The sequence below is a fragment of the Mytilus trossulus genome, chromosome 13 (assembly GCF_036588685.1).
Source record: "Mytilus trossulus isolate FHL-02 chromosome 13, PNRI_Mtr1.1.1.hap1, whole genome shotgun sequence".
Classification (NCBI taxonomy): Eukaryota; Metazoa; Mollusca; class Bivalvia; order Mytilida; family Mytilidae; genus Mytilus; species Mytilus trossulus.
Window position 1 is genome coordinate 17,011,842 of NC_086385.1, and position 24,873 is coordinate 17,036,714.

The 24,873-nt window shown below is 30.7% G+C and overlaps 1 protein-coding gene across 2 annotated transcripts in view; it reads right to left on the bottom strand.

Moving 5' to 3' along the window:
• The window catches only part of LOC134695435 (kalirin-like), a 122,027-nt gene that overhangs the window by 1,945 nt on the left and 95,209 nt on the right, over positions 1 to 24,873 (bottom strand). For both annotated transcript variants that reach the window (XM_063556683.1, XM_063556682.1), the window contains exons 21-38: positions 24,718 to 24,787; positions 23,740 to 23,919; positions 23,069 to 23,197; positions 22,113 to 22,310; positions 21,380 to 21,557; positions 20,378 to 20,423; positions 17,257 to 17,761; positions 9,157 to 9,377; positions 8,073 to 8,220; positions 7,637 to 7,852; positions 6,782 to 6,878; positions 5,759 to 5,884; positions 5,277 to 5,444; positions 4,696 to 4,780; positions 3,816 to 4,016; positions 2,372 to 2,510; positions 1,022 to 1,197; positions 25 to 204 (exon numbers count right to left, since the gene is read on the bottom strand). In XM_063556683.1, coding sequence (XP_063412753.1) covers positions 25 to 204; positions 1,022 to 1,197; positions 2,372 to 2,510; positions 3,816 to 4,016; positions 4,696 to 4,780; positions 5,277 to 5,444; positions 5,759 to 5,884; positions 6,782 to 6,878; positions 7,637 to 7,852; positions 8,073 to 8,220; positions 9,157 to 9,377; positions 17,257 to 17,761; positions 20,378 to 20,423; positions 21,380 to 21,557; positions 22,113 to 22,310; positions 23,069 to 23,197; positions 23,740 to 23,919; positions 24,718 to 24,787 — 3,063 coding nt within the window. The remainder of the gene's footprint in view (positions 1 to 24; positions 205 to 1,021; positions 1,198 to 2,371; positions 2,511 to 3,815; positions 4,017 to 4,695; positions 4,781 to 5,276; positions 5,445 to 5,758; positions 5,885 to 6,781; positions 6,879 to 7,636; positions 7,853 to 8,072; positions 8,221 to 9,156; positions 9,378 to 17,256; positions 17,762 to 20,377; positions 20,424 to 21,379; positions 21,558 to 22,112; positions 22,311 to 23,068; positions 23,198 to 23,739; positions 23,920 to 24,717; positions 24,788 to 24,873) is intronic.

Sequence of the window (24,873 nt, forward strand, 5' to 3'; positions counted from 1 at the left end):
CTCACTAAATCAAACTATACTCACTCAACATCTTCAACCAAAATGTCCAATATAAAAGTTTGTGCCTCCTTAGAAATAATTTCAAAAAATTCGTCTGGAAAGCTATAATCTACTCTGATGATGTTAGAACATGTTTCCTCTTGGCTATCGTCAAGAAAGGGGGATAATCCACTCAGGAGAGCATAAGTCACAACACCTATACTCCTAAAAATGAAAACACCAAAATATTTAATTTTACATTTTCCTTTTTTTGGAGGTTGAGAGGAATTATTTTCGTTACATGTGTTTAACCGTATTGTATAAACGAAGATCCTAGTAAACCACATGACATACGATTAGATTACGAGTGCTCACTATACGTGTTTTTCTAATACTGCAAAGGGGTAATAATTTTCAAAGGCTTTATATACTCTAATTTTGCGATTACGATAAAATTGCAAAGAATTCCATCAGATGAACGTTTGCTTTTAGAAAGAATAAGATTAAAAGACTAAAATACCGTGAAATAAAGACCACAAAATTTAAAGTTTTTTTTAAAACAAACAAAACATTAAAGTTATCTCCATCACGTATGCATGAAAAAATATAAACGTTAAAAAGCACAAAAACTACAACAATTTTGATTTTATATGTATAACATTATCCCTTTTAACACATCTATATTTTGCTGTCATAGTTGTCTTCGCGTATGTAAATCCCAAATTAAGTAATGAATGAAGCCAGAAGACCCACTCTTTTATATTTTTTTATGCAATATACACAAAAATATATTATGAATCATATAAGGGGTAGATATCTCTTGATCTTATAACATTAAAAACGTCTATTTATAATTTTATTAGGACAACAATTCTTTTTTCTTTGACTTTATCGCTCTTATTTAAGAAAAAAGTTGAGAAATGTATACTTTCAGACATAAAGTCCTCAGAATAGATAAATTATAAATAAAATATATGAAATTCAATAAAAAAATGTATGTAAAAAAATTCAATTTGATTCTTAACATAACAAAAGCTCTCACCATATATCCGTCAGCAAACCAACTGGAGTTCCTTTAATTACTTCTGGGGCTAGAAATTCCGGACATTCTCGAAACGGATGCACATAAAAATTATTGTATATGTGTCTAGCATCAGTAAAATCACAGAGTTTTAAACGAGTTTCTCCCATTACCATTTCAACCAAGAGGTTTTCAGGCTGAAAATAAAACAAAATCGTATATAGATATTGGAAGAAGTGTCAATGTGATAACTCTCAATCCAAGTCTAAATTCACAAAAAGATAAACCATTATAAGTCAAGGTATGGTCTGCAACACAGAGCCTTGGTTCACACTGAACAGCATCTATAAATGGTCCCCAAAACAAAACTAGTGTAAAACCATTCAAACAGGAAAACTAACGGTCTAAACTATATAAAAAATGAGAATAAGTAACACTTATGAACCACATAAACAAACGACAACTACTGAACATCAAATTCCTGACTTAGGACCGGTGCAAATAATTGCAGTGGGATTCAACTTGTTTATGGTACCAAACCTTCTCCCTCATCTGAAACATCGCAACATGCATTCAATTTTTTTGGAGTTATGTACAACCTAAAATAAAGACGCGGGAAATACAATGACATGATTTTTACGATATCCTCACTTCACCATAAAAAGTTAAAAAACAAACAGTTAAAGGAATTTTTAAAGAATTCAGGTAACAAACGCAGCTGTCTACTCTAATCATAGCTCTTCATCTTTTATATAAGCTTTGGATTTCAAATATTTTGGCCACGAGCATCACTGAAGAGACATGTATTGTCGAAATGCGCATCTGGTGCAAGAAAATTGGTACCGTTAATTTTATTCAACTAAAACTGTTCTGATGCAGATAATTTTTTTTTCAAAATTGTATGAGCCTAGTCAAGCTTTTTTTTTCATTGGGTAAACATTTTCATAGAATTCGTGATTATCATGTACTGAGATTTAAATTCTAACGATAGGCATAATTTTCACAAAATTTCTTAATTACAGAAAAAATAGTAAAATAACAAAATTACCGAACTCCATTGAAAATTTTAAACGGAAAGTCCATAAGCATATGGCAAACTCAAAAGCACCACTGATCATTGATTTGTTTTCAAAACTGCAAAAAATCAATTATATTGATATAAGAGGGGCGAAAGATACCAAAGGGACAGTCAAACTCATAGATTGAAAATAAACTGTCCAGGCCATGGTTAAAAAATAAAAAGACAAACAGACAAATAATAGGACACAAGACACAACATAGAAAACAAACGACCAAGCAACACAAACCGTACCAAAAAATTGGGGATTACCCAGGTGTTCTGGTAGGGTAAGCAGTCATAGTTGTAATTACCTTGATGTCCAGGTGAGCAATCCTACAATTGTGTAAGTACTGGGTTACTGTTAACAACTGTAATATAAATCCTGCTGCTTCATGTTCATCAAAACAAGGTCTTCTACATATAAAATCAAACAAACGACCTAATGGTAACCTGGAATATAAGATAAAATAGTTACAGGATGTGTAATAAGAAATCAAAGTAACGACACACTATTCACTCTTATTTTACAGAAAACGTAATTGGAAATCAAAGTAATGACACACTTTTCACTCATCACTTGTTTTCTTTTTTCTATTATTTACGTGTCTTTCGTTTCGATTTCGTATAACGTTATTGTTTAAAAAAATATTTATGTACATGTAGAGAAAATTGTTTTAGCGTACTTATTTCACTCAAAGTTTAATCAAACAAACTATAAGAATCTTTATACAAAGTCCATGGCTTTGTAGCGGGGTTGCTTCCCCTCCCTAGTGCAGGTAGAACATATAAAGCCAGTCTTAATCAACTGAGTTAAGGAATCGATTCTTTGGCTCAGTGGGTTAACGCACTGACTGTCACGCAGGCGACCGGGGTTCGAATCCCAGTGGTGACGGTATAAATTTGTAGAGTAGATACATGCTCTCCGGTTACATTTGGCACCCGACTAAAAAATCCACGATGATTATCTGGAGTATAGCCAGGGATTGTTTTATATATAAAGAAAGGATGATTCTTGTTGTGGGGGAATAGTGTAGCGGGGTTGCTTTCCCTCCTTAGTACAGGTAGAACATATAAAGCCAGTCTCAATCAACTGATCTAGGGAATCGATTCTTTGGCTCAGTGGGTTAACGCACTGACTGTCACGCAGGCGACCGTGGTTCGAATCCCGGTGATGACGATATAAATTTGTAGAGTAGAAACATGCGCTCCAGTTACAGCTTTATAGCTTTATTTTAGGTAAGACTTCGTTGTGGAAATTGGTAAACATTTGATCAAATTATAAATGATGTTCAGCTCAGTATTATTTGTTATCACATATGACATATGACAATGTTCATCCGTTTCTGTGTGTGTTGCGTTTCGGTGTGGTGTCGTTGTTCTCCTTTTATATTTTATGCGTTTCCCTCGGTTTTAGTTTGTAACCCTGATTTTGTTTGTTGTCCATGGATTTATGAGTTTTGAACAGCGGTATACTACTGTTGCCTTTATTCATACTTCAATTAAATCTGATTTATCTTAAGTTAACTATGAATAATATCATTTGGCGTCCACAGTTACCTTTAAACAAGAATTTATTTCAGCGTGTCACCAAAATAGTACAGTTTTTTTTATTTAATAGAGTATTCTGTTATAAATATCAAATAGTTTTGCTGTCGAAAACAATCTTAAAAGAAAAAGGTCAATGGTCAAATATATAATATTAAAATAACCCTTGAAACTTTGTATTTGTATTTTCCAATTATACTAACTACTTACAAAGGCATAATGATGATATATGAAGTTGGTGTTGTATAGACATCAAAAACCGAAATCAGGTTATCATGTTGTAATGCCTGCAGAGTGTTGTACTCTGTTTCTACATGATCAATGTCTGTAATGCGTTTGTGTATACATTTGGCAGCCATTTCCCTATTCGTGCAATTTTGTGAGACCTTTTTTACAGTTGAAAATCTTCCCCTGAAATCAATAAAAAAAAATAGAATATCGATTAGTAAGTCAGCGTAAAACATAAACAGATTCCATATAAAATGTAGTGCCAAAATCATATTCTTTAGAGAACAAAACATGCACAAAAAGTGAACTTTTTAAAATAAATCTACCAGTGTTAAAGTGGTTTTTTTTTTTATTATTAAAAACTCTTTCTTTAAACAGGTTATGCGTGCTTCAAGACAATTTTCGAAAAAAAAAATCTCTATAGTCTTTTCTCTTTGTTGACGGTCATACCGTAGTCTAACTAACTACATCTTTGTCTGTTTGTCTCTGTTTGTTGTCCTATTTTTAGGCGAATATAAAATTTGAATGTAATTTATCAAAGACAGCAAGTTTATAATTAAGTATACTAGGCGTACTCATCATCAAGAAAAGACTCACTAGTGACGCTCTAATTAAAAGGTGCAAGACCACATCTATTAAGTATTGGAAAAGTATTCAAAACGAAATAAAAAAAAACCTAAAATTTTGCAAAATCTGTATTCGCAATTAATTGTTCTCATTATGTCACATAATAAAGGCAACAGTAGTATACCGCTGTTTGAAATTCATCAATCGATATTAAAAAGCATGAACTACGTTCTTTCTGTTACTATAACCTTGAAATATCATGTCTTTATTAAACAGGAGAAACATATTTTCCTACCTAGCAATTTCTTCTATTTCTGTAAAATCTTTGTTGTATGTTGATTTCCATGGTGTATTTGTTTCACTTGCTCTTTCATTTAGTTCTGAAATTACAGCCCAATTTACAAATAGTTCAATGAAAATTAAAAAAACAAAAAAAACAAACAAACAACACTACCGTTTCGATTTCCTATTTGTTTTTCAAGATAAATAGATGAATTTCCTAATGTATCGTTTTTATCTGCTTTCGTACAGGATGGATGATCCTCACTAAACAATATCTCCATACATTTGTAAAAAAAAAATGATATAAATCATTTTTTAAATTTTGTATCTGTTACAGTTTGCTGAATTCCAAAGTTTGACAACACGAACACGAACCCCTAAAAGTACCTTTGGAAAAAAAATGAAAAAAAATATATTTATAAATTCGTCTTCCTAAATATAAGAAAAAATAAGATTGAATTTAGAATGAAATAATTATGTGTGTTATAATAAGTTGTAACAAGTGACTTTGTATTACAAAACAGTCTGAAGGAAAAACAAAATTGGATAAAAGCAAAAAAAAACATGAAGGGAAAATAAAAAGTCTGTTCTTACCCCCTTCTGACGGAATGGTAATAAATTGAGATGGCGGACTAGGCTCACTCATACTGATATTATTATTTGAGCTGACCCGGAACTGGTATGTCAACCCAGGACTCAAATCACTTATAAACTGAGATGTGTTAGGAACATAAGGAATTGCAGCCTGCCACACGTCAGTTCCTGAAAGACAAAATATTTATGTTTTCCATATTGTTATTGATTTTCTATTTGCTGATGTTATTTACAATAAATAATGTGTATGTGCTTTTTTTGTATCATGTTAACCAAGAATAGCATTTGATTTTCTAGTCTTTTACCACGTATAAAATATAAATCAAAAACTTTTACACTTTAGATATCAGTCCCGACTATAGAAATACAAATATTTTGGCATATTGAATGTTTTACATGCATGTTTCAACATTTGCATGTAAGTCTAAAAAGTATTGAGAGTGAAATAAGAAATAATTTCCTAACTAGATTGATTTACTTACCATTTTCTTTCAGTTCGATAGTGTATCCATGTATTTGAGAATTGCTGCTATGGCCTACCCATTCTAAATGTACAGACGTTCCCACTTGACTACGTATCACAGGTCTTGATGGAGGAAATGGACGGTCTACAATGACGAATAAATGTAATGATGAAATAGTTCTAAACAGCATTTACTTATGTATATGTTTGGTTGCATTGACAGAAATACTTCCTTTCTTTTATTCCAGCTTGAGATATTTTAACTGAATTCTTACCAATACGACAGGTGATGAAAGCATAACACGGTACGTATACCAAGTCAAGATAATAACAGTTGTCATCCATTCGTTTGATGTGTTTGAGCTTTTGATTTTACTATTTGAATACAGACACTCTGTTTAAAATTTTCCTCGGAATTCGGTATTTTTGTTATTCTACCTATAACCTTAACGTATCCGGTTTTGCTCATTTTGTAGTTCATGGAATATGTTTGGTTTTTAGATTTACATTGGTTATAAAAAAAAGAAGATGTGGTAGTATATTCCTGAACATAGGTGAACAACAGTACTGTTGACTGTGTCTGATGGTTTTGATTTTGGAGTATTTTGTCTTCAGAAACGAATCTATCAGTAAATGAAGTAACCATGAGTATTCAAAGCATAAACAAATGTCAAAGGCGACGTAAAATAGGAATTGTCTTAATAAAACAACCAAGTTTCTAATTACAATAACTGTTTTTTTTTTTAAATATATGCATTGCTATATCTCCTTGGATTAAAAATTGGAAAACAATCTCAATTCCAGATAAAAAGAATCTACAATGCAAAATTATTCTTCATATCGCCTGTAGTTTTCACAAGTTACATTGTTTGAAAAACAATGACTTGTATATTTAACACAAAAGAAGACGATTATACCGAGAAACCCAATAGTAGTTTGGTAAGTTTTCTCCTATCACTAGTTCATATACTCGCATTGGAATTGGTGGAAAAGCCTTAAAGATCCTTTGATATGTTTGAGTGTCTAAAAGTATATATTTTACCTAAGACCGTTAACGTTGCTTTAGTTATCACAGAACCTAGTTCACTTGTCGCTATACAAGCATATTCTCCACTGTCTGCAGGAGTAGCATTGTGTATCTAAAAAAATAATGTAGGTTATCTTAAACATTTAGAAAGAACATGGATAATATTATAATATTTTGTTTTTGTATATGTGTCGAGTTTTTTTCCATCATTTTTATATTAAAGAATTTGTCTGTTCTTGTTTATATGTGTTTTAGTTTAAGTAAGCCTAGACATTGACGATCATGTTCTGAGGACAAAATTCAATACTAGTACACACAATTAAAGAATTGAATGAATGGCATTCTGTGTAACACAAATTGAGTAGGGATCCCACAGTGTTCCTGCTTTACCAGATAGTTATGGAAGAGAATATTTTGGTTTAACATCTTTATAAGAGCAGGTTAGACAAGAACAACCACTGCTATTGACAATAATGTGATGTCGTCGCGTTCTGAAACAAGCCTTACGAGATTATAATCACAGTATATGTTGGTATTCGTTCGTTTCCAAAACACTAGAATAAGGTCACAAAGTAGTAACTTATGTTGTAAAATTTTTGAAACAGTCCATTTATTATAAGTTTATCAGGATTGTCATATTAATAAAGTCCTAAACATTATTTATTTGAAAGTTATGAACACGTTGGATATGTTTCCATAATGTTCATCATTACTACCCTTTAAAGCAATCAGCAACAGAGTGTTCGCACTTTTGTTCAGCATTGAAATATGAAAAAGGATGAAATTTTTCACTTATTCTTTCTATTCACAAAAAAATTCTTCAACCTAACGAAAACTACAATTTGACGCAAAATAAACAGTTATACACACCTTTAATGTCGCAAATCCATCTTCACCAAAAAATAAGTTGATGCGATTATTATTGGTGAGATTGAGACTATCATTCAGTCTCCATGATATATTTGGTCGTGGTCTTCCACATATTCTACAGGTGAGGACAGCTGTGTCCGTTGCTTTGACAACGGCACTGGCCAATGGTTGATGAACAGAAGGTGTCATTTCATATTGAAGGTCATGGTGTGAAATCTTAAATAAAAAACCTTATATTGCATATATCGTAAATAATGACAGATATCTAGAGGGGTCTAAGAACACAATATGTTCATTAAATAAAAATTCCCTTGTTGGGTAGTACTAAAAAAATCTAAATGTGTTTATATATACAAAAACCGTTCACATTTCAAACGTTTGACCTTCAAATTTATAACAAAATTTTGGCATTTCAGTATTGTATAGCAATGCTTACTTTTCTTCGATATTCATCGTGTGCTTCTTTCCATGGTAACGGAAGTGTTCTACTCCTCCTGTCTAGACTATAGAACTGAACCTCAGAATTTTTCCTTTCTGGTCTCAAACCTTGCATTCGGAGCTTGAATAACTGCCATGAACTTTTCCTATTAGTAAATGAAAGCATATACTACAATGAACACCAATTAACAAATTATTGATGCCCATAAATGTCATGAATTGTTTTTATGTTTGCAATATGTTGTTATACCAACTCGTTGTCCCTAATTTAAAATCAAAACAAGTTGAAGTGACAGTAGAATAGTTGGCGGTACTAGTATATGGCTTGTGTTTTAGCTGGTAGACACAATTTATATAACTTAATATTGGTTCGCAATGACGACATCTGAAAGAAAACCTTGCAGTCAATCCTGTTTTGTATTAAATGATGATAAACATGGAAGGATACATTTTAAGGGTGCCACATGTGGAGCAGGATCTGCTTACCCTTCCGGAGCACCTGAGATCACCGCTAGTTTTTGGTGTGGTTCGTGTTGTTTATTCATTAGTTTTCTATGTTGTGTCATGTGTACTATTGTTTTTCTGTTTGTCTTATTAATTTTTAGCCATGGCGTTGTCAGTTTGTTTTAGATTTATGAGTTTGACTGTCCCTTTGGTATCTTTCGTCCCTCTTTTAAGAATCTTATAAAATGTACTGTTATGATGAAACTATGCGTTACAAGAATGTGTCATCAGTACACGAATGCACCACTCGCACTTTCATTTTCTATGTTCAGTGGACCGTGACATTGGGATAAAAACTCTAATTTGGCATTAAAATTAGAAAGATCATATCATAGGGAACATGTGTACTACGTTTGAAGTTGATTGGACTTCAACTTCATCAAAAACTACCTTGACCAAAAACTTTAACCTGAATCGGGAGAGACGGACGAACGGACAAACGGACACACAGACCAGAAAACATAATGCCCTCTACTATCGTAGGTGGGACATAAAAACAATAATTCACCTATTGGTCTTTAAAAAAAAGTAAATAATAGACAAAATCAGTTAATGTAATGTTTTATTTATTTTCTTACCTTAAACTACCCTCACCGTCACGTGGTCCAATAACATATCCGGGCACCCAACCTTCTGCTGCTGGTGACGTAGCATTAGCGGGACGATGAACCAAAAACATGTTGTACTGGTTGGAATAGATGATTTGTATAATTTCACCTTTGGATACGGATATCTCGTCTTCCTTGAAAGCCATGTAATCACACACTACAGTTCCTACATGAATTGTACCGTCAGCAAGCTGAAAGATAATGATTAACAACTTCAATGTACAACATTCAATCATAGGGAATTCGACAAAATACATGAGCAGCGTTCTCATCTTCATCTAGAAGACTACTCAGACAAAAAACATGTTATAACACTTTTTAAACAAAATTTGAAAAACGTCAGAATAGCCGATTTAAAGAGATTAATTATCAGACAGAATAGAGTTTAAAATAAATCAAATATATATTCTAAAACTTCCCGTATTGCACGTATATGAAGAAAGCTTATTTCAGAAATGCGTACCGTGCGAAATAGAATCTGAATCCTCCGTGAACCAGTATAACTACGTATACTGTTTGGCTGATTGTCTACGAGGATACCTGCCAACAAGACAGTAACTTGAATGTGCTTTTTAAATTTGATATACGATATATTTGTGCTTGTTGTTAAATATTTGTTTGTTTTGTCCTAATTGCGATTGTGACACGGTGATAACTGCTGTACTCCTATTTTGAAAATTTAATATATTATGTCTGTTTTGATCACGAAGCGTTGTAAATATAATGAAATTGGATGTGACTGGCAAGTGAGAGGTTTAGCGCTATAAAACCAGGTTCATCACAATTTTCTACTTTTGAAAATGCCTGTACAAAGTCAGGAATATGACAGTTGTTGTCCATTCGTTTGATGTGTTTTATCATCTGATTTTGCTATTTGATTTGGGACTTTCCGTTTTGAACTCTTTTTTGTGATTTTATTTTGTGATCCTTTATTTAAAAGACAAAACATTTTGTCTGCAAATATTATACTGATGAACTAATCCTGGTATCTATAATGAGTGTAAATGTAACTGTGCTAAAGCTAAAAAAAAATTGCAGGGCAAAATTGACGGTTTATTGTTCTTCTGTTGCACTCAAAAGTTGTATATTTTTGGCCTTAAACTATATACATAGGAGGGCTTTCGTTATGTTTTTTTTAAGAGTGAATAAATTTGCAAAGTTTTTCTATCCAAAATCAGTTTCGAGGCACTCTCTGTAGTGAATTTACAACCAAAACATGATACTTTGATTAACTTTTCGTTAATTGTATATAAAAATTTGTCAGTTTGAATAGTTATCATTACATTTTATGTCTATTTTCCATCTCTCTTAGATAGTCGATATAAGGGTTTTGGAAAGTACTTGCATTATATATTGAGAAACAAGAACAAGAAACGACATATAGCCTTCCTCATTTTCAAGTACTCCTTCATCTTTTGTTTTCAGCATTGTTGTTGAAGGTTAATCAAGGAGCGCTACAAATGCACCAAATTGGTTTGCAAAGTGTAATTTTCATATCCAATTCCCTCATCATGTTCATACAAATTTATTACAAGAAATGTATGTGTTATTCTGTATAGGCGCTTGTGCTTTCGAACTTCTCTATTTTTGCTTATCTTTATATCCTCTTGTGCTTTGAATTTATCTGTCTATTTGTTTGGAAATTCTGTATAGGCTATATCTTTTGCTTTGAATATTTTACTTTTCTGTAAATATATCCTAAGATTCAAATTGTTCTGTGGCGCTTCTGTATAGGCTCTGTTTTTAAGTATATTTTTTTTATATGTGTGGCAATGTGTATAGGCTCTCGTGCTTCCAATTGTTATCAAATGTACCAGGATTATAATTCAATATCGTCTGTATATGCTCTTGTGATCGGAAACCTCGATTGTTTCATATAATGTGAATAGCACCGTATAGGTTTTTGTGCCTTTGACTTTTTACATTCATTGGTATTCTAAAGGGTCTTGTACATTAAAAAAAAAGCTATGCTTAAGTTTTTCTGCTTTCAAAGATTATTTTTATCGTTTCTTCTGTATAGGCTCTTGTTTTGTAATCTTTTTCTTTGTTTTGCTGTTCTGTTTATGCACTTGTGGTTTGCAAACTTTTTAATTTTTGGGACCTTCTGTATAGGCTGTTGTGCTTTCAAACATTTTCTTTTTGGCTCTACTAGTTATAGGCTCTTGTTTTGCTATTCTTTGTATGCTTTTGTGCTTTCAAACAATTTCTTTTTGGCTGGTCTATTTCAGCTCTTGAACTTATAATATATTTTAGTGTATAGGATATTTGGCTTTCAAACTTTGCTTTGTTTGGCTACTAGTATTCTATATAGGTATTTTTTTTTAATGTTTTCTTAGTTTTTCGCATGAACAATTCTTAAAATTGCATATAAAGCAATATTAATGAAATCATGGTATCTTATCATTTTGATATGTACATTTAAATTTATTGCAAACGAGTTATGTTGAAATCTGTCTCATGTTATGTTGAAATCTGTATCATGTTATGTTTAAATCATTACATACCTGCAAACATTTTAAAATCTCTATGTTTTTTTTAGGGTACATGCAAGGCGACAGTAGCTTACCAGTGTTCAAATCTTGTAAATCCGTAAAAAGACAAAGAAGACCAATCAAGGTAACAAAACAAAAAGTGAAGAAATCTCCAAACGGAATGAGATTAGGTGCATTAACAGGGTAGGTGTCTATTGCTATGCATGCCAAGAAACTAATGCATATTTGATAAATGTTGTAAGTGCATATAATTAAATACTAAAGTTAAGAATGATCAAATCACATTATAACTCCATTAAAAGCCAATTATGGTGTATCATGAAAAACTACAAGTGTCTAGAGGAGAGTTCAGATGACAAACTGTTGCAATAATTCAATTCAAAAAGTATAAGGTCAAATGGATATAACTGCAACAAAAGTTAACTGATAAATATTTCTTGTGGATGTGCACATCTAGATAGATTGTCCTAACTATATTCAAAGTTTCATGAAATTATGTTCTGTGGTTTTAGAAGAATTGTGATGACAAGAAGAGGACTAATGGAGCTGAATAGAAACATCTGCATTCAAGTTTTACTAACTTAGATTCAGTTGTACATTCTTTAATGTAAACACATGAAAAAAACTTAATATATAACCACGAGGACAATATGTTATACCTTGAAGATAGGGGATAGTGATATATGTATGTATTAAGAAATTATTTGCAATCCTGATTGTGACAGTTACATTATAAGTTTGATGTGAGTCTTTCTCCTGCTGATAAATGGCACCAATATTAGGCTAACATATATAGTCTGTGAGATCAGGCTTTTTTAATGGTTTTATATATCACAAGATTCAAGATTGAAACTTCCATTATCTGTACTGTCTTGCACTTCCATCTTTATTTTTCTATACTGAAGAATTCTGTAGCACTTACAGATATTTTTGGTTATTACAAGGCTAATATAAAAAAGAAGATGTGGTATGATTGCCAATGAGACAACTATCCACAAAAGACCAAAACGACACAAACATTAACAACTATAGGTCACCGTACTGCCTTCAACAATGAGCAAAGCACATACTGCATAGTCAGCTATAAAACTACAAGTAAGACAAAAACCTTCAATAGAAACACTTGTTTATTGTCTCGGTTTTTTGACAAGCTATAAATAGCAGTTTGTGAACACTACATATTTTTTACATATCAGATGAACACAGTTTTTAAACTCATACATAACATACCATATTTTTGTCAGTGGCATTGACTAGTTTCCTTATTTCTTCAGATTTTTTCAACCAAAAAGCCTGTTTTATATCTGACTCTAGGTGAAGAAAATCTTTTAATATAAAATTGAAGTTGGCAATCTAGCTGTGTTTTTGCTTTTTCTAAATTAAAATTCTTTTGATCAAAGTTATGAATTCTTTACACAAATTATGTAGATTGACATAATTGTATCTATTGTTTATTAAACAAGTTATCATATTTAAGACCAAAATATGAACAGAATGCAATCATAAAATGTCTAAAGTTTAACATACATCAATTTTGAGATGAACTCCTGGACCAGTTGTGAATGTGTATCATTTTTGACAGCAAATTATTTATCTAAGTCAGTAGTTAATGAACCAGTTGATAACTGAATAAAATTAATTCAAATAAAAAATTATGTAATGTTTGAGTAAAATTTGCTGAATATTAGATTTTATATCAATTATGTCTCAATGTATTTCTTCTGCATGATATGGCCTGAAACTACAGAATAATTTTTTTTCAGAAAAAAATAAAAAAATAAGTTATTCAGTATTAAAACATATGGTAAGATTTCTTATTTTGAAAAAATATCAAAGGAAAGATAACTCTAACTAACCATAATCATGACAACTCCACTGACAACAATATGGTAAGTTGAAATCTTACACACTGTTCTCCTGTTAACAGTTTATTTTTAACACACTCCTATACATAAAATACACATACATACACCTTGTACACACATACACACAAATAAATACACAATAATTTCTACATAACTTTCTAGATCACCTACAATGTCAGAGTCTTTATACAAAGTTTTAAATATCACATTTAGTTTTTTTAAAATGTTAAAATTATTGTAAAAAAGATTTTTCTAACAGTCTTTACAAACAAATGTACATAAACAAACAACCACATGATTATAGGAGGTCTGTACTCAGATAGTTATATACTCAGAAATGTCTGTTTCCTTATAACATCAACCCAAAATCTACTGTTTTGAAAGAAAAAATTGGGGTAACCAGTCATAAACTTAGAAAATGTCATGACAACATAATATACTCAGAAACCCCAAGTTTAAATTATTACATCACCCCAAAATAGAATAAAATAAAACATGTTTTGGGTTGAGAGCTAACCAGTCATAAATGCCATGAGAACGTTACATCATATTCTAATAAATCAACTGGCTTACTTTTTAAAACATTTCTGTTACAGAAATAAAGATTTCAACCTTGCTCCAAATCAATACCATAAAACATGTTATGAAATAATGTTTTTAAACAGCATTTTCATTTTTTTTTCTATAAATAGCCTCCATAAAAAAGAGAGTACTTTATCACTTTTTTGTTTTGCATTTCTTCAAAATCAAAACTGTTGCTTGAACTGACTGAGGGGTGATGAAATAAGATGCAAACATGGGTTTCTGAGTAAGATAATCCAATAAAATGGATTTTTTAAAACTATGTTTTGCTATAACTTCTTTTGTCATGGATTTTTAAAGAGATAATCTCTTAAATGTGATCATTATGAATGTGATCCAAGTGTTTTATAATATAGATATGCCAATGTTCAGTGTGGCAGAGAAATATTTAGAAAGAAAAAAATCAACTTCCAACTAGATTTTTAAGTTCAATCATTACCTTAAAACACTATACAAGTTTGAAATCACATTAATTTCTTACCTAAGATATTTGCTTAAGGGATGTGAGGAACAATTTAGACAAACATAGAAATCATAAAATATGAGAGTCTGAATGGGAAGTCCCAAAATTTTGCACTGTTTAATTTTTCTGATCTTTTTTATTTGATGGCTTTTTTTTTCTTGATTCTTGTTCGACATACTTTTAGGTAGTATTAATCCACAGTTCTCTATTCTGTAAACCCCATCCAGGCCCTCATTTTGTTCTACAGATTTTGTAAGCACATAAACATTGCTAGTTCACTTCAAAAGCAAAAAGAAAGAAAAAAAATACTGAAAACACAGAGGAATTTTTTGATTGAGCATTTTTAAAACAAAATATGAAAACTGATAAATTAATTATAAAATCATGAAAACTAGAAATAATACTACCCTGGGCTGAAACAGTTTATTGGTTTAATTCATTTATATTTCCTTAGTATACCAGAATATATTTGGAAAGATAACATTGAACAAGCTTTACAAAAAAGTGGATCTTTCTTTTCACATCCTGGAAATTTCAAATGGCCTGTTCAAATAAAAATTCTTATATCTATCCCTATATTCATTGTATTGCAACTTGTTAAATGTATTTAGATTTAAGTAAAATTACTTGCAAAAGTTGAACATGATGAAACCAAAATTGCCTATAAACTTATTTGTGAAATCATGTCTCACCTATTTTTAAAATCTGAACCATTTGCAAGAAAATATACATATAAAGTTGCAGATTATTACCATAAATAATTATTTATCTGAATAAATCTAGTTAATCTCTGAGTGAATATAAAATTTCAATTGTTACACCATTTTGTCTGTCCTAACTAAATCCTACCTATATTCTCATAAAGCATCATACCTTGTCATCATCAAATCTAATTTAAATAAATAAATGGAATGTACATTTATTACTGTATTGTGGATTCATTATAATTCGTTGGATACCAAATTTTGTGGATTTCGTGGTTACCTGGGAACCATAAATTTCAATGTTTTATGAATTACAAATGTTATTTAGAAATGTATGTTGACTTTGGCAAAACCAAGAAATTAAATATCCACGAAAACGAAAAGTTTACTCAATCCACGAAAATTGGTAACCACGAAAATAAATGAATCCACAGTAATTGTTGGCATATAGTCCCAATTTTAGGTGTTACCAGTTAACTTCTGTATGAATTATTATCTTGTAAATACATGTAAGATATGCCCTTCTTTATATTTTAAAGGGGTACCCAATACTTAGACTGAAATAGATTTGGCTTGTTTAATTTTCATAAATTTTAGACAAAATATTTACTTTGACCTGTTGACAAAAATATAAAAAAGTAAAGAAATTTGAACCACACAATTAATAGGAATAATTTCTTCAAAACTTTTTTTTCTATAGCCTCATTTATTTTTCAGGTACAAGGCAACCTTTGGAGGCTATGATGGTACACATGTCCCTGGTATTTTAACTGACAGCGAAAAATTCATGTAACATTCTATATCTCTCTTTGAATACTTCTTTTAAAAGCATTTTTGTCATGTTACCTAAAACACTGGTTGCCTTGGCAACAGCTCCAAATATGTGATATTTCTAAAGTTCTACATACATGCTACTATAATGAAGAGGATTTGGACAGTGGTACAATGAATCACCAGAATAATTCTATACAGTGTTAAATGGTAACAGGTTTGTTAAATATTGGTGTTGCTCTTGCAATCATGCCTTGTAATTTTATTTCCATTTACAAAATATAAAACGATCTATAAAATCGGAAGAGTTATTTTTTACAGCTTTTTCCCCCTTTTATCTTAGCAATAAAATGTTTTGTTGACTTAAAAAAGAAGTATTTCCCTAGCATTTCATGAATTTCTTCAGGGATTATTTAGACTGCACTGTATAACTGTTAAAATTTCTTTCATTTTCGTGGTTACATTTTGTGTACAAAATACATTTTTTTTCTCTTTCAGATGTTTCGTTATTCAGAAACTAATAACCAATCCCAAACAATGATAAAATCCATGATTGAAGTACATTCAACAGAAAACTGGAGGTTCACAAAAAAGAACATTAAAAGTATCCTACAACAAATTTCGTGACATGGTCTATGTTTGGATGCTTGGAATGTTTTAAAACAGACAATTTCTGAAAGATGAGTTGAAAAAAAATTCTATTGCACATAACTTGCACAAAGATTGAACAAAAAAGACTTGCCGGGAACATTTTACCTTCATGTTGATAAAACCAAAAATATTTTGCAAAAAAATAAAATTGCTTCTTATCACTCTGTATAATAATTTGAAAAAAAGGCAAAAAAAATAAAATTGGCAGTTAGTTATCCTTTCAGATTTCTGAAGGAAAAAAAAAATCAAAAAAATCAGTTCTCTTAAAAAATGGAAGTGGATATATGAGGTCAGATGTTCAATTTTATTTTATCAATTTACAAATAATTTCCACAGGAAATTTTTAACCATGTGACAAAAACTGAACATGCCTTGTTAAACATTGACAATAATATCATCTTGCATTGTTAAATTCCACGATGCAGAGTATAACTATATATATCCTGTGTCATAATCACTAAAATGTTTTAAGTCAGCACTGCATTTCCATCTACGCTTTAAACACACACTGACGATCATGATCACGATGCTGTCAGACTTACCGATTCATCTTCGTTATTGTCCGACGATGTGTTATGATTCGTGGCGCCATCTGCTGGGCCACCATTATTTATAGAAATCTGAATCTCATCATCATGTAATAAATCGGGAACTTTATTTGTCTCTGACTTTGATGTAGATGGCGCATCACTTTTTGATTTCTTCAGCGAAGTTTTAAATCCTTCAAAAATGTTTTTCTTTGGTTTTGGGGACACTTCACCCATAAAAGAGGGACTGTTACAAGACGACGTCATAGTCAATTTGGTTAATTTTTCCTGGTCAAATTCTTTGTCTGTTTCCGTAGGAGAATTTGGACATGACAATTTTGAACTATCATCATGCTCAACATTGGCTTTGCCTGGATAGGGCACAGATCTACATCGAGTATATTTTGAGTCCTGTAGTGAACCAGGTGGAGTCTGAGAACGATCTTTTTTAGGATGTGATTGTGACTGAGTTTTCCTGAGTAAACCTTCTCTTGGTGTATGACTTAATTCTGGTGTTGACCTACAAAGAAAACAGAAAATTTACTGCTAACTATTTTAATGGTAAATTTGTCAACATAAATATAATAAGAATTTATAGAACCATTAAAATTAATGAAAGTCTCTTCAAAACTTTTTAAAATCCCAAACCATCTCTCAGTTTGGGAAAATACACATTTCATTCACTGACTTTGTGTTTTGGGTAAAATCCTTGCCACATTTTTGCACCTGTCCCAAATCAGGAGCCTCTGGCCCTTGTTAGTCCTGTATAGTTTTTAATTTTAGTTCATTTTTGTTTACAGGTCAGCTGTGTTACTGGGTGTATTGCTGCATTGAAAACCCATTGGTGGCCTTTGGTTTTTTCTGCTCCTTGGTCAGGTTGTCTCTTTGACTTATTCCCCATAACCATTTTCAATTTTATTTTACAGTAGCAAGTCTCTGAAACATATATACTTCATGTACTACAAACCTGAGCACTCATGATTTAGAAAGGGTTTAAGTAAATATTAATGAAGTAAGTTTTCAGGAGGATTAAGTTACATATACATATATATTTAGAAGCTTTAAAAGTCAAATTGTCTATAGGAAGATATATAAATGAAGATATGTAAGCAAGTTGCTTGCGCTTCTGATCTGTACTTTTAAGCTTAAATATGCATATAATACATATTGTGATTTAATTTGGAACAAAAGAGATGAAGTCTAAGGAAAGATCATGATATAAATAACTCACAATAAATTAGAATATGTCGCACACTCACATGGGGGATGTGTCTGCTAACTTCCATAGATGTTTTGTGTGTGGGTTAGAGTGTGTTGCCTTTTGTATTTTTTGTATTTTTTTTATTCAACTTCCAAACATTACTGATGTCTTTTTAAGACAAAACCCCATGTCTTGCATATTTTTTTTTAATCCTGATGACTTTATTCTCTCTGACGTTTACCCAATATTTCCTTTTACAAATTTAAATAGTTACAATAAAATTGAGAAAGGAAATGGTGAATATGTCAAAGCGACAACCACCCGACCATAGAGCAAACAACAGCCGAAGGCAATGTATGGACAAGATTATTTTACTGTACACCACTGATTAAGAATGTATGAATATTATATATTTATAAGTTACTTATTAGTTATAAGTGTTACTTAATTTTACAATCTATGTATATAACCCCTTGCTATTAATAATAAAAAAATAATATTTATAATAATATTCTACAACCCAATATATACAGGTTAAGAGATAAGTATTTTTTTCATTCTTATTTCCAATCAATTTCTATAATTGAATTCAGATCTAGTAAATGTATGGCAAATACAGCATTTTCCCAGTTCATAAAGAGACAAACCTAAAATGGTGAAAGTGATGCCACCCAACTTCAAACTTGATCTGTGCTTGGTGTCATTAAGCATTATATATTAAAAGATTTTAAATCATTTGGTTAAGGCAAACTATAGTTAGAGTGGAGAAACAGTAAACTTAGCATGTTTTCCATTTAGAAATTACAGGGACACCATCAGGCATCCTAATTCAAACTAGATCTGTTTTTGGTAGAATTAAGCATAATGTATAAGTTTCATAACATTTAGTTAAGGTAAACTAAAGTTAGAGAATGGAAACTGATTTAGGGGCGTACAGACTAACAAGTGTAGAACTTAATGCTTTCAGCCATGATGTGAAGCATAAAAAAAATAAAATTTGAATTTTAAGCTGTTAATATAATTGTTAATAGCTCTATATCAGCTTTATCCTGATTATTTATTGACTCTATGTTTCATTAATTTTTGTTTCTACATAAAACATTTTTTATTTTTATTATTTTACCTCTTACATATTGATAAAATTAAAATAGAATTGATCAATTAGGAGATAATTGGTTAACACATCAATAGCTTCACATGTAAAAATGATCTCTTTGATACATAAATGATTTTACAATTGAAGACTTATTTGCATAAGCAAAAGAAGCATAATAGCAAGAATAAAGAATTTTCTTAGTGTATGTAATATAAGGGAGGTAATTCTAGCAAGATTTTAAGTTAGCGTATTATATAGCTGTAGTCATAGTGATAAGTATATATATATTTAATATAAACAAACCATATGTTAACTTTTACTGAAAATAAATAAGCAATAAAGAAAAATTAAAAATTAAAACATAGAAATGTTGATAAAAGCAAAACTTAAAATATTTCTTTCTTTTGAAATTGAATCAGAAACTTTCTTTTCAGAACAAATTTGTCATAAACCATCATTCTTGAAACCAAAACCTATGGTACCATCAATTATAATAATTTCACACTTAAGAAAGTAAAACTAAGAAATATGTATTTACCCAAAAAGATTAACTTAAAGGTAGATCTTGATATGTGTAACATCTGTTCTGAGATTTTGTTCTACTATCAATTCATTTATTTTCATAGCTATCAATTTTGTGTATATTTAATTTTGTGGTTTTGCCAATTTTAGCATGCAAAACCAATTGAAAATTTGTAATTAGTTGAACATTTGAATTCGTGGTTCAACTGTACCCACAAAACCCATGGAAATTGGTATCCAACAAATAATAATTAATCCACAGTAATTAACAGAAAACAACCTATAAAACTTGACAATTTTGATTGATGGATACTTACGTTTCTTTCCTGACTTTATTTTGGTATTCTATAGGTGATTGAAGTGCTACAAAAGAATTAGATATACTGTCAGAGAGAAAATTATACAATGACAATCTGATTGTTGTGTGTTACTCATGCTTTCTTCACTAAAATAGCTCAGAATGTAAGGATCTCATGTTTTCCTGAAATTTTCATGACTTTTCATGAAGCACTGTTAAGCATTAGAGTTTTAATTAAAACTGTTGAATGTTATATTTGTTATTCTCGTGGGATTTTGTCTGATGCTTGGTCCGTTTCTGTGTGTCTTACATTTTAGTGTTGTGTCGTTGTTCTCCTCTTATATTTAATGCCTTTCCCTCAGTTTTAGTTTGTTACCCCAATTTTGTTTTGGTCCATGGATTTATGAGTTTTGAACAGCGGTATACTACTGTTGTCTTTATTTAATTAAAACTGATCAATGTTTAAATTAATTTAACCATGGAAAATGAGTTGTATATTTTTGGTCATTGCAAGGTCCCTTACAGCTTTCTATACAGTATTCAGATTAATTCCATTGTTGAATGTGCCATAGTACCCTGAAATAGTGAACAACTGCATCCTTTGGTATCTGATGAATAGGTTTCTTATAGGCAATAATATCAGATTTCATCATTTTCATATAGGTATATTTATATTGTAAAACCACATATAAGTAGAAGATAAAAACTTTCCACATGTTCCTTGAATTGTCCCTTGATTTAGAGTCAGAACATCAAATATATTTTGGCCCATGGCTACACTATCTAATTTCATTTTTTGTCTATTTTAGGAAGAAGATATAAGGAAGCAGATATTAGAATGAAAATTGTCTTTTCAATTTTTAATTTTCATTGTTCTTATAAAAAAAATATATTATAGTGAATGTATCGACATTTCAGAAAAAAAATATAATCTTGTGTTAACATTTTTTTTTCACAAAGACTTAAGACAGATGAAGTCTGTAATCAATTCTGAAATGGTAATAGAAAATCCTAATCCTACCTCTGAGAAAATCCCCTTGCATATCTAGTAATGACGTAATCTGTTCTGTCCATGTGTGTTTGATGGCATCACTTGGTGCCTGTATCACAAATTTACAGTCTGAACCCGGAGTTTTGTTTATCAACATAAACCGTAACGGTTCACCTTCCACTTGTTTGGTTAACGCCATATTGTTTACCTGAAATGTACAAATATTTGAGTGATGACAAAATTAAAAAAAAAAAAAATAGAATTGAGATACTTATGTTTAATAAAAGGCAATTTTCAAATCTTGAAAAATTTACTTAATTTTTTATCTTAAAATATAAATTGATTCATTTCTATGATTGACCTTCGATCCATTAGTATATCACAAGAAGATTTATGATGCTCAGTATAATCAATTTCATACTGTCTTTTCAGCTTGACGCACTTGCTAGCAAATGATGTTAAAAAGGGGCATAACTTGAGTGATTAATAAATTGTCGCTACCCCAAATTCCAACTTGATTTGTGTTTTGTGGTAATAAGCATTGCAAACAAAAATTGGATTTCTGAACATACTTACAGACAAGGGTGTCTTTTTATTGTATATGTACGTTATAATTTCTGGTTTTAAACATAACTAGAATTTGAAGAGCCTATGTAGTTCACCTTAATCCATGTGCACATTAAACAAAGGACACTCTACAACCCTTTTGGGCCAGGTGAGCTAAAAATATAATAAATCTACAATTGCAACATTATAAGCTTACCTTAATACTATTTTTATACACATAATTTGCATTTGAAAGATCTCCTCGTTTTTTCTCTGACATTTCACTGAATAATATAATTTGTTCAAACAAAAAAACACGTCTTTCTTTAAATTTTGGTTGTGACTGTCCCTGTGATATTTCCGATACTAATAACGTATCCTGAAGTAACAGTTTTCCTTGAGCAGTTATCTTTCCCTGAAAGTAAAACAAATACAATAAGTTTCTACCCTTCATCTAGATGTTTCAGGGGAGAATAAATTGATAAATTATAGTCAGGAAGACAAGATATCCAGCACAATCAAACTATTATAAGGTTTTTGTGAAAATTTTAATTTCCAAATATCAAATTTTCTAGCAGGACATGCAACCCTTCCAGACAACCCATTGTCATCCAACAGCTAGGGAGATTTCAAGACAGTCTTTATAGCTCAAAGTCTTGGTTCTAAGTGCTCTTCTCTCAAATGTATTCTACATGTTTGTATGACAATTGTCCTTTTAATTAGTTTTTCATTCTTTGTGAATTGTCCTCTCTGATGTAAATACCATGTTTTCCCTAAATTCTGTTGTTTTCATTGTTGTTTGCTTTATGTCCAATGTCAAATATTTGATGCATATTTAGGGAGATATTTTTTACTGCTTTAAATTTTTTTTATGTATCTTCTATCAATGAACATTTGTCTTTACACTTTATCTTGACTTCCTAGTAAAATTACCAAAAACTACATTTATCTTATTTTCTACAATATTCTATGTTTAAGACAATTTCTTTGCATGTCTCTTTTGAAATATTATTCCATTTTGTCAGATCATGCATTCACTATGATATACAGCTATAATGGTTATAATTTTGACCAGAATTGTACTAGAAACGGCATATGTATTTATGTGTAAAAGCAGTCGACATGTATGAACTATAGTATTGTTGGCTATGTCTTAATGGTTCTTTTTCTTACATCAAATCCTTGCAGTCGTCCAACTTGCATCATGTCATTGGCCGCCTTAGGAACAACACACATGACAGCTAATGCCTTCTTCAAGCTCTTTGTGTCCTCTCCTGCACGATCAGTATATTTCTGTATATCCTACAAACATAAACAAATTTAAATAAGTAATTTACAGAAGTTGTACTGAAACTATAATTTTTTGAAGCAGTGTGAAGTGAAAAGCACTAATACATTTTTTAAATCAAGTTACAGAAATAAAACTCTATTTTGAGGAACATGTGTAAGATGTATTAGCTTGCTGAAAAGCTTAATATGCAAAAGATCTAAAACCATACCATAGCCTAGATTTTTTGTTGTTAATCCTTTATGTTGTTATGTTGCTGTCTAATTGAAATATGCCCTAAATTCCTTTTACTCATAATCTTCTGTGTCTTTTAATAATGGTTTTAATATTAATTCGTTAAAAATAAATGAATAGATAAAGCCATGATAATTTTTTTTTCTATTTTCCATTTTGGCATTTCTTACTATTCTTAATATGTCCTTCACTGATATAAATGTGGAAAAGAATACCCTACACTGGTTTAGTCAGAGAAGGAAATTAAGCACTTTTAGACAAGAAATAGAAAATTCAAGACCTCTTTCACTTGATCAAATAAACAGTTGTAAATTCTACGTACCCTGAGTAGAAGTTGATACTTCATAATCCTCTGCACTGGCTTAATCAGAAGGTCAGGTAACATTAACCTATGACCTAATTTCTGTCGAATGTCTTCAAACACTTCTATATATTCAGCGACAATGTACTCAGATTTTGGTTTATTTTCACAATATTTAACATACATGTGTAAACGACGTTCCTGAAAATATATAAAAAATCATTTTTTTATGTTAGATAAAATTTCCTGATCTATTATCAAGCTGTTTTGCAACAATTGTGCATTTATTTTATAGAAAATCAACAATTTATAAACAATCTATTTTGCTAAGATTGTGCATAGAGTATATAGAAATTTAGCTATTTTGCCTCCATAATGTGACAAGAAATTACTGAAGCTTGAAGCCTTACTTACAATTGCCTATATTTCACAATTTTATTATTTCGTGTTTTTAGAATTTCATATATATTCAAGGCCAATAACTGCATTCAGTTTTTTTCTCTTTCCTATCTGATATTTTCTTTCAAATTTATATAAACTTGATTATCTTTTTGAGCATCTAAAACTTTGTCATAGGAAAAACTATTTTGATTGTGTATTAAGCACATGAATGGCAATAGTAATTGAAATTCCAAGAACATATACCCATCAAAAGAAAATACAGAAACTATTTCCAAAATCATCACATTAAAAGGAACAATATTGTGTACTTGGGTATATTCAAAACATGCATTAATACAATATGTTTTGAAACTCATTTAAAGAATAAGTACAAGTTAATATTTTATGACAAACAATTCTTATAAAAAAAACAAAATTTCATCATGTTTTTCAGCTTTTTTTCTATATATCTGGTAAAAAATATCCTCTAAAACCTTTCATTACAATAACTTTCATTAATTACTTTCATTTCTGTTCAGTAACCTAAGCTTTACTTTCATTTCTGTTCAGTATCCTAAGCTTTACTTTCATTTTCTCAGTATCCTAAGCTTTACTTACATATCGTGTGAATAAACTGCCAAGCTGATCAACATCCCATACTGCCTTTTCTATCTCAGGTGAAAAGTTCCTACAACAAAACATTCAAGTGAATATAGGGATATCATAGAACTATTTTGTTCAACAGCTAACAAACAAACAAAACATAAAGTGACA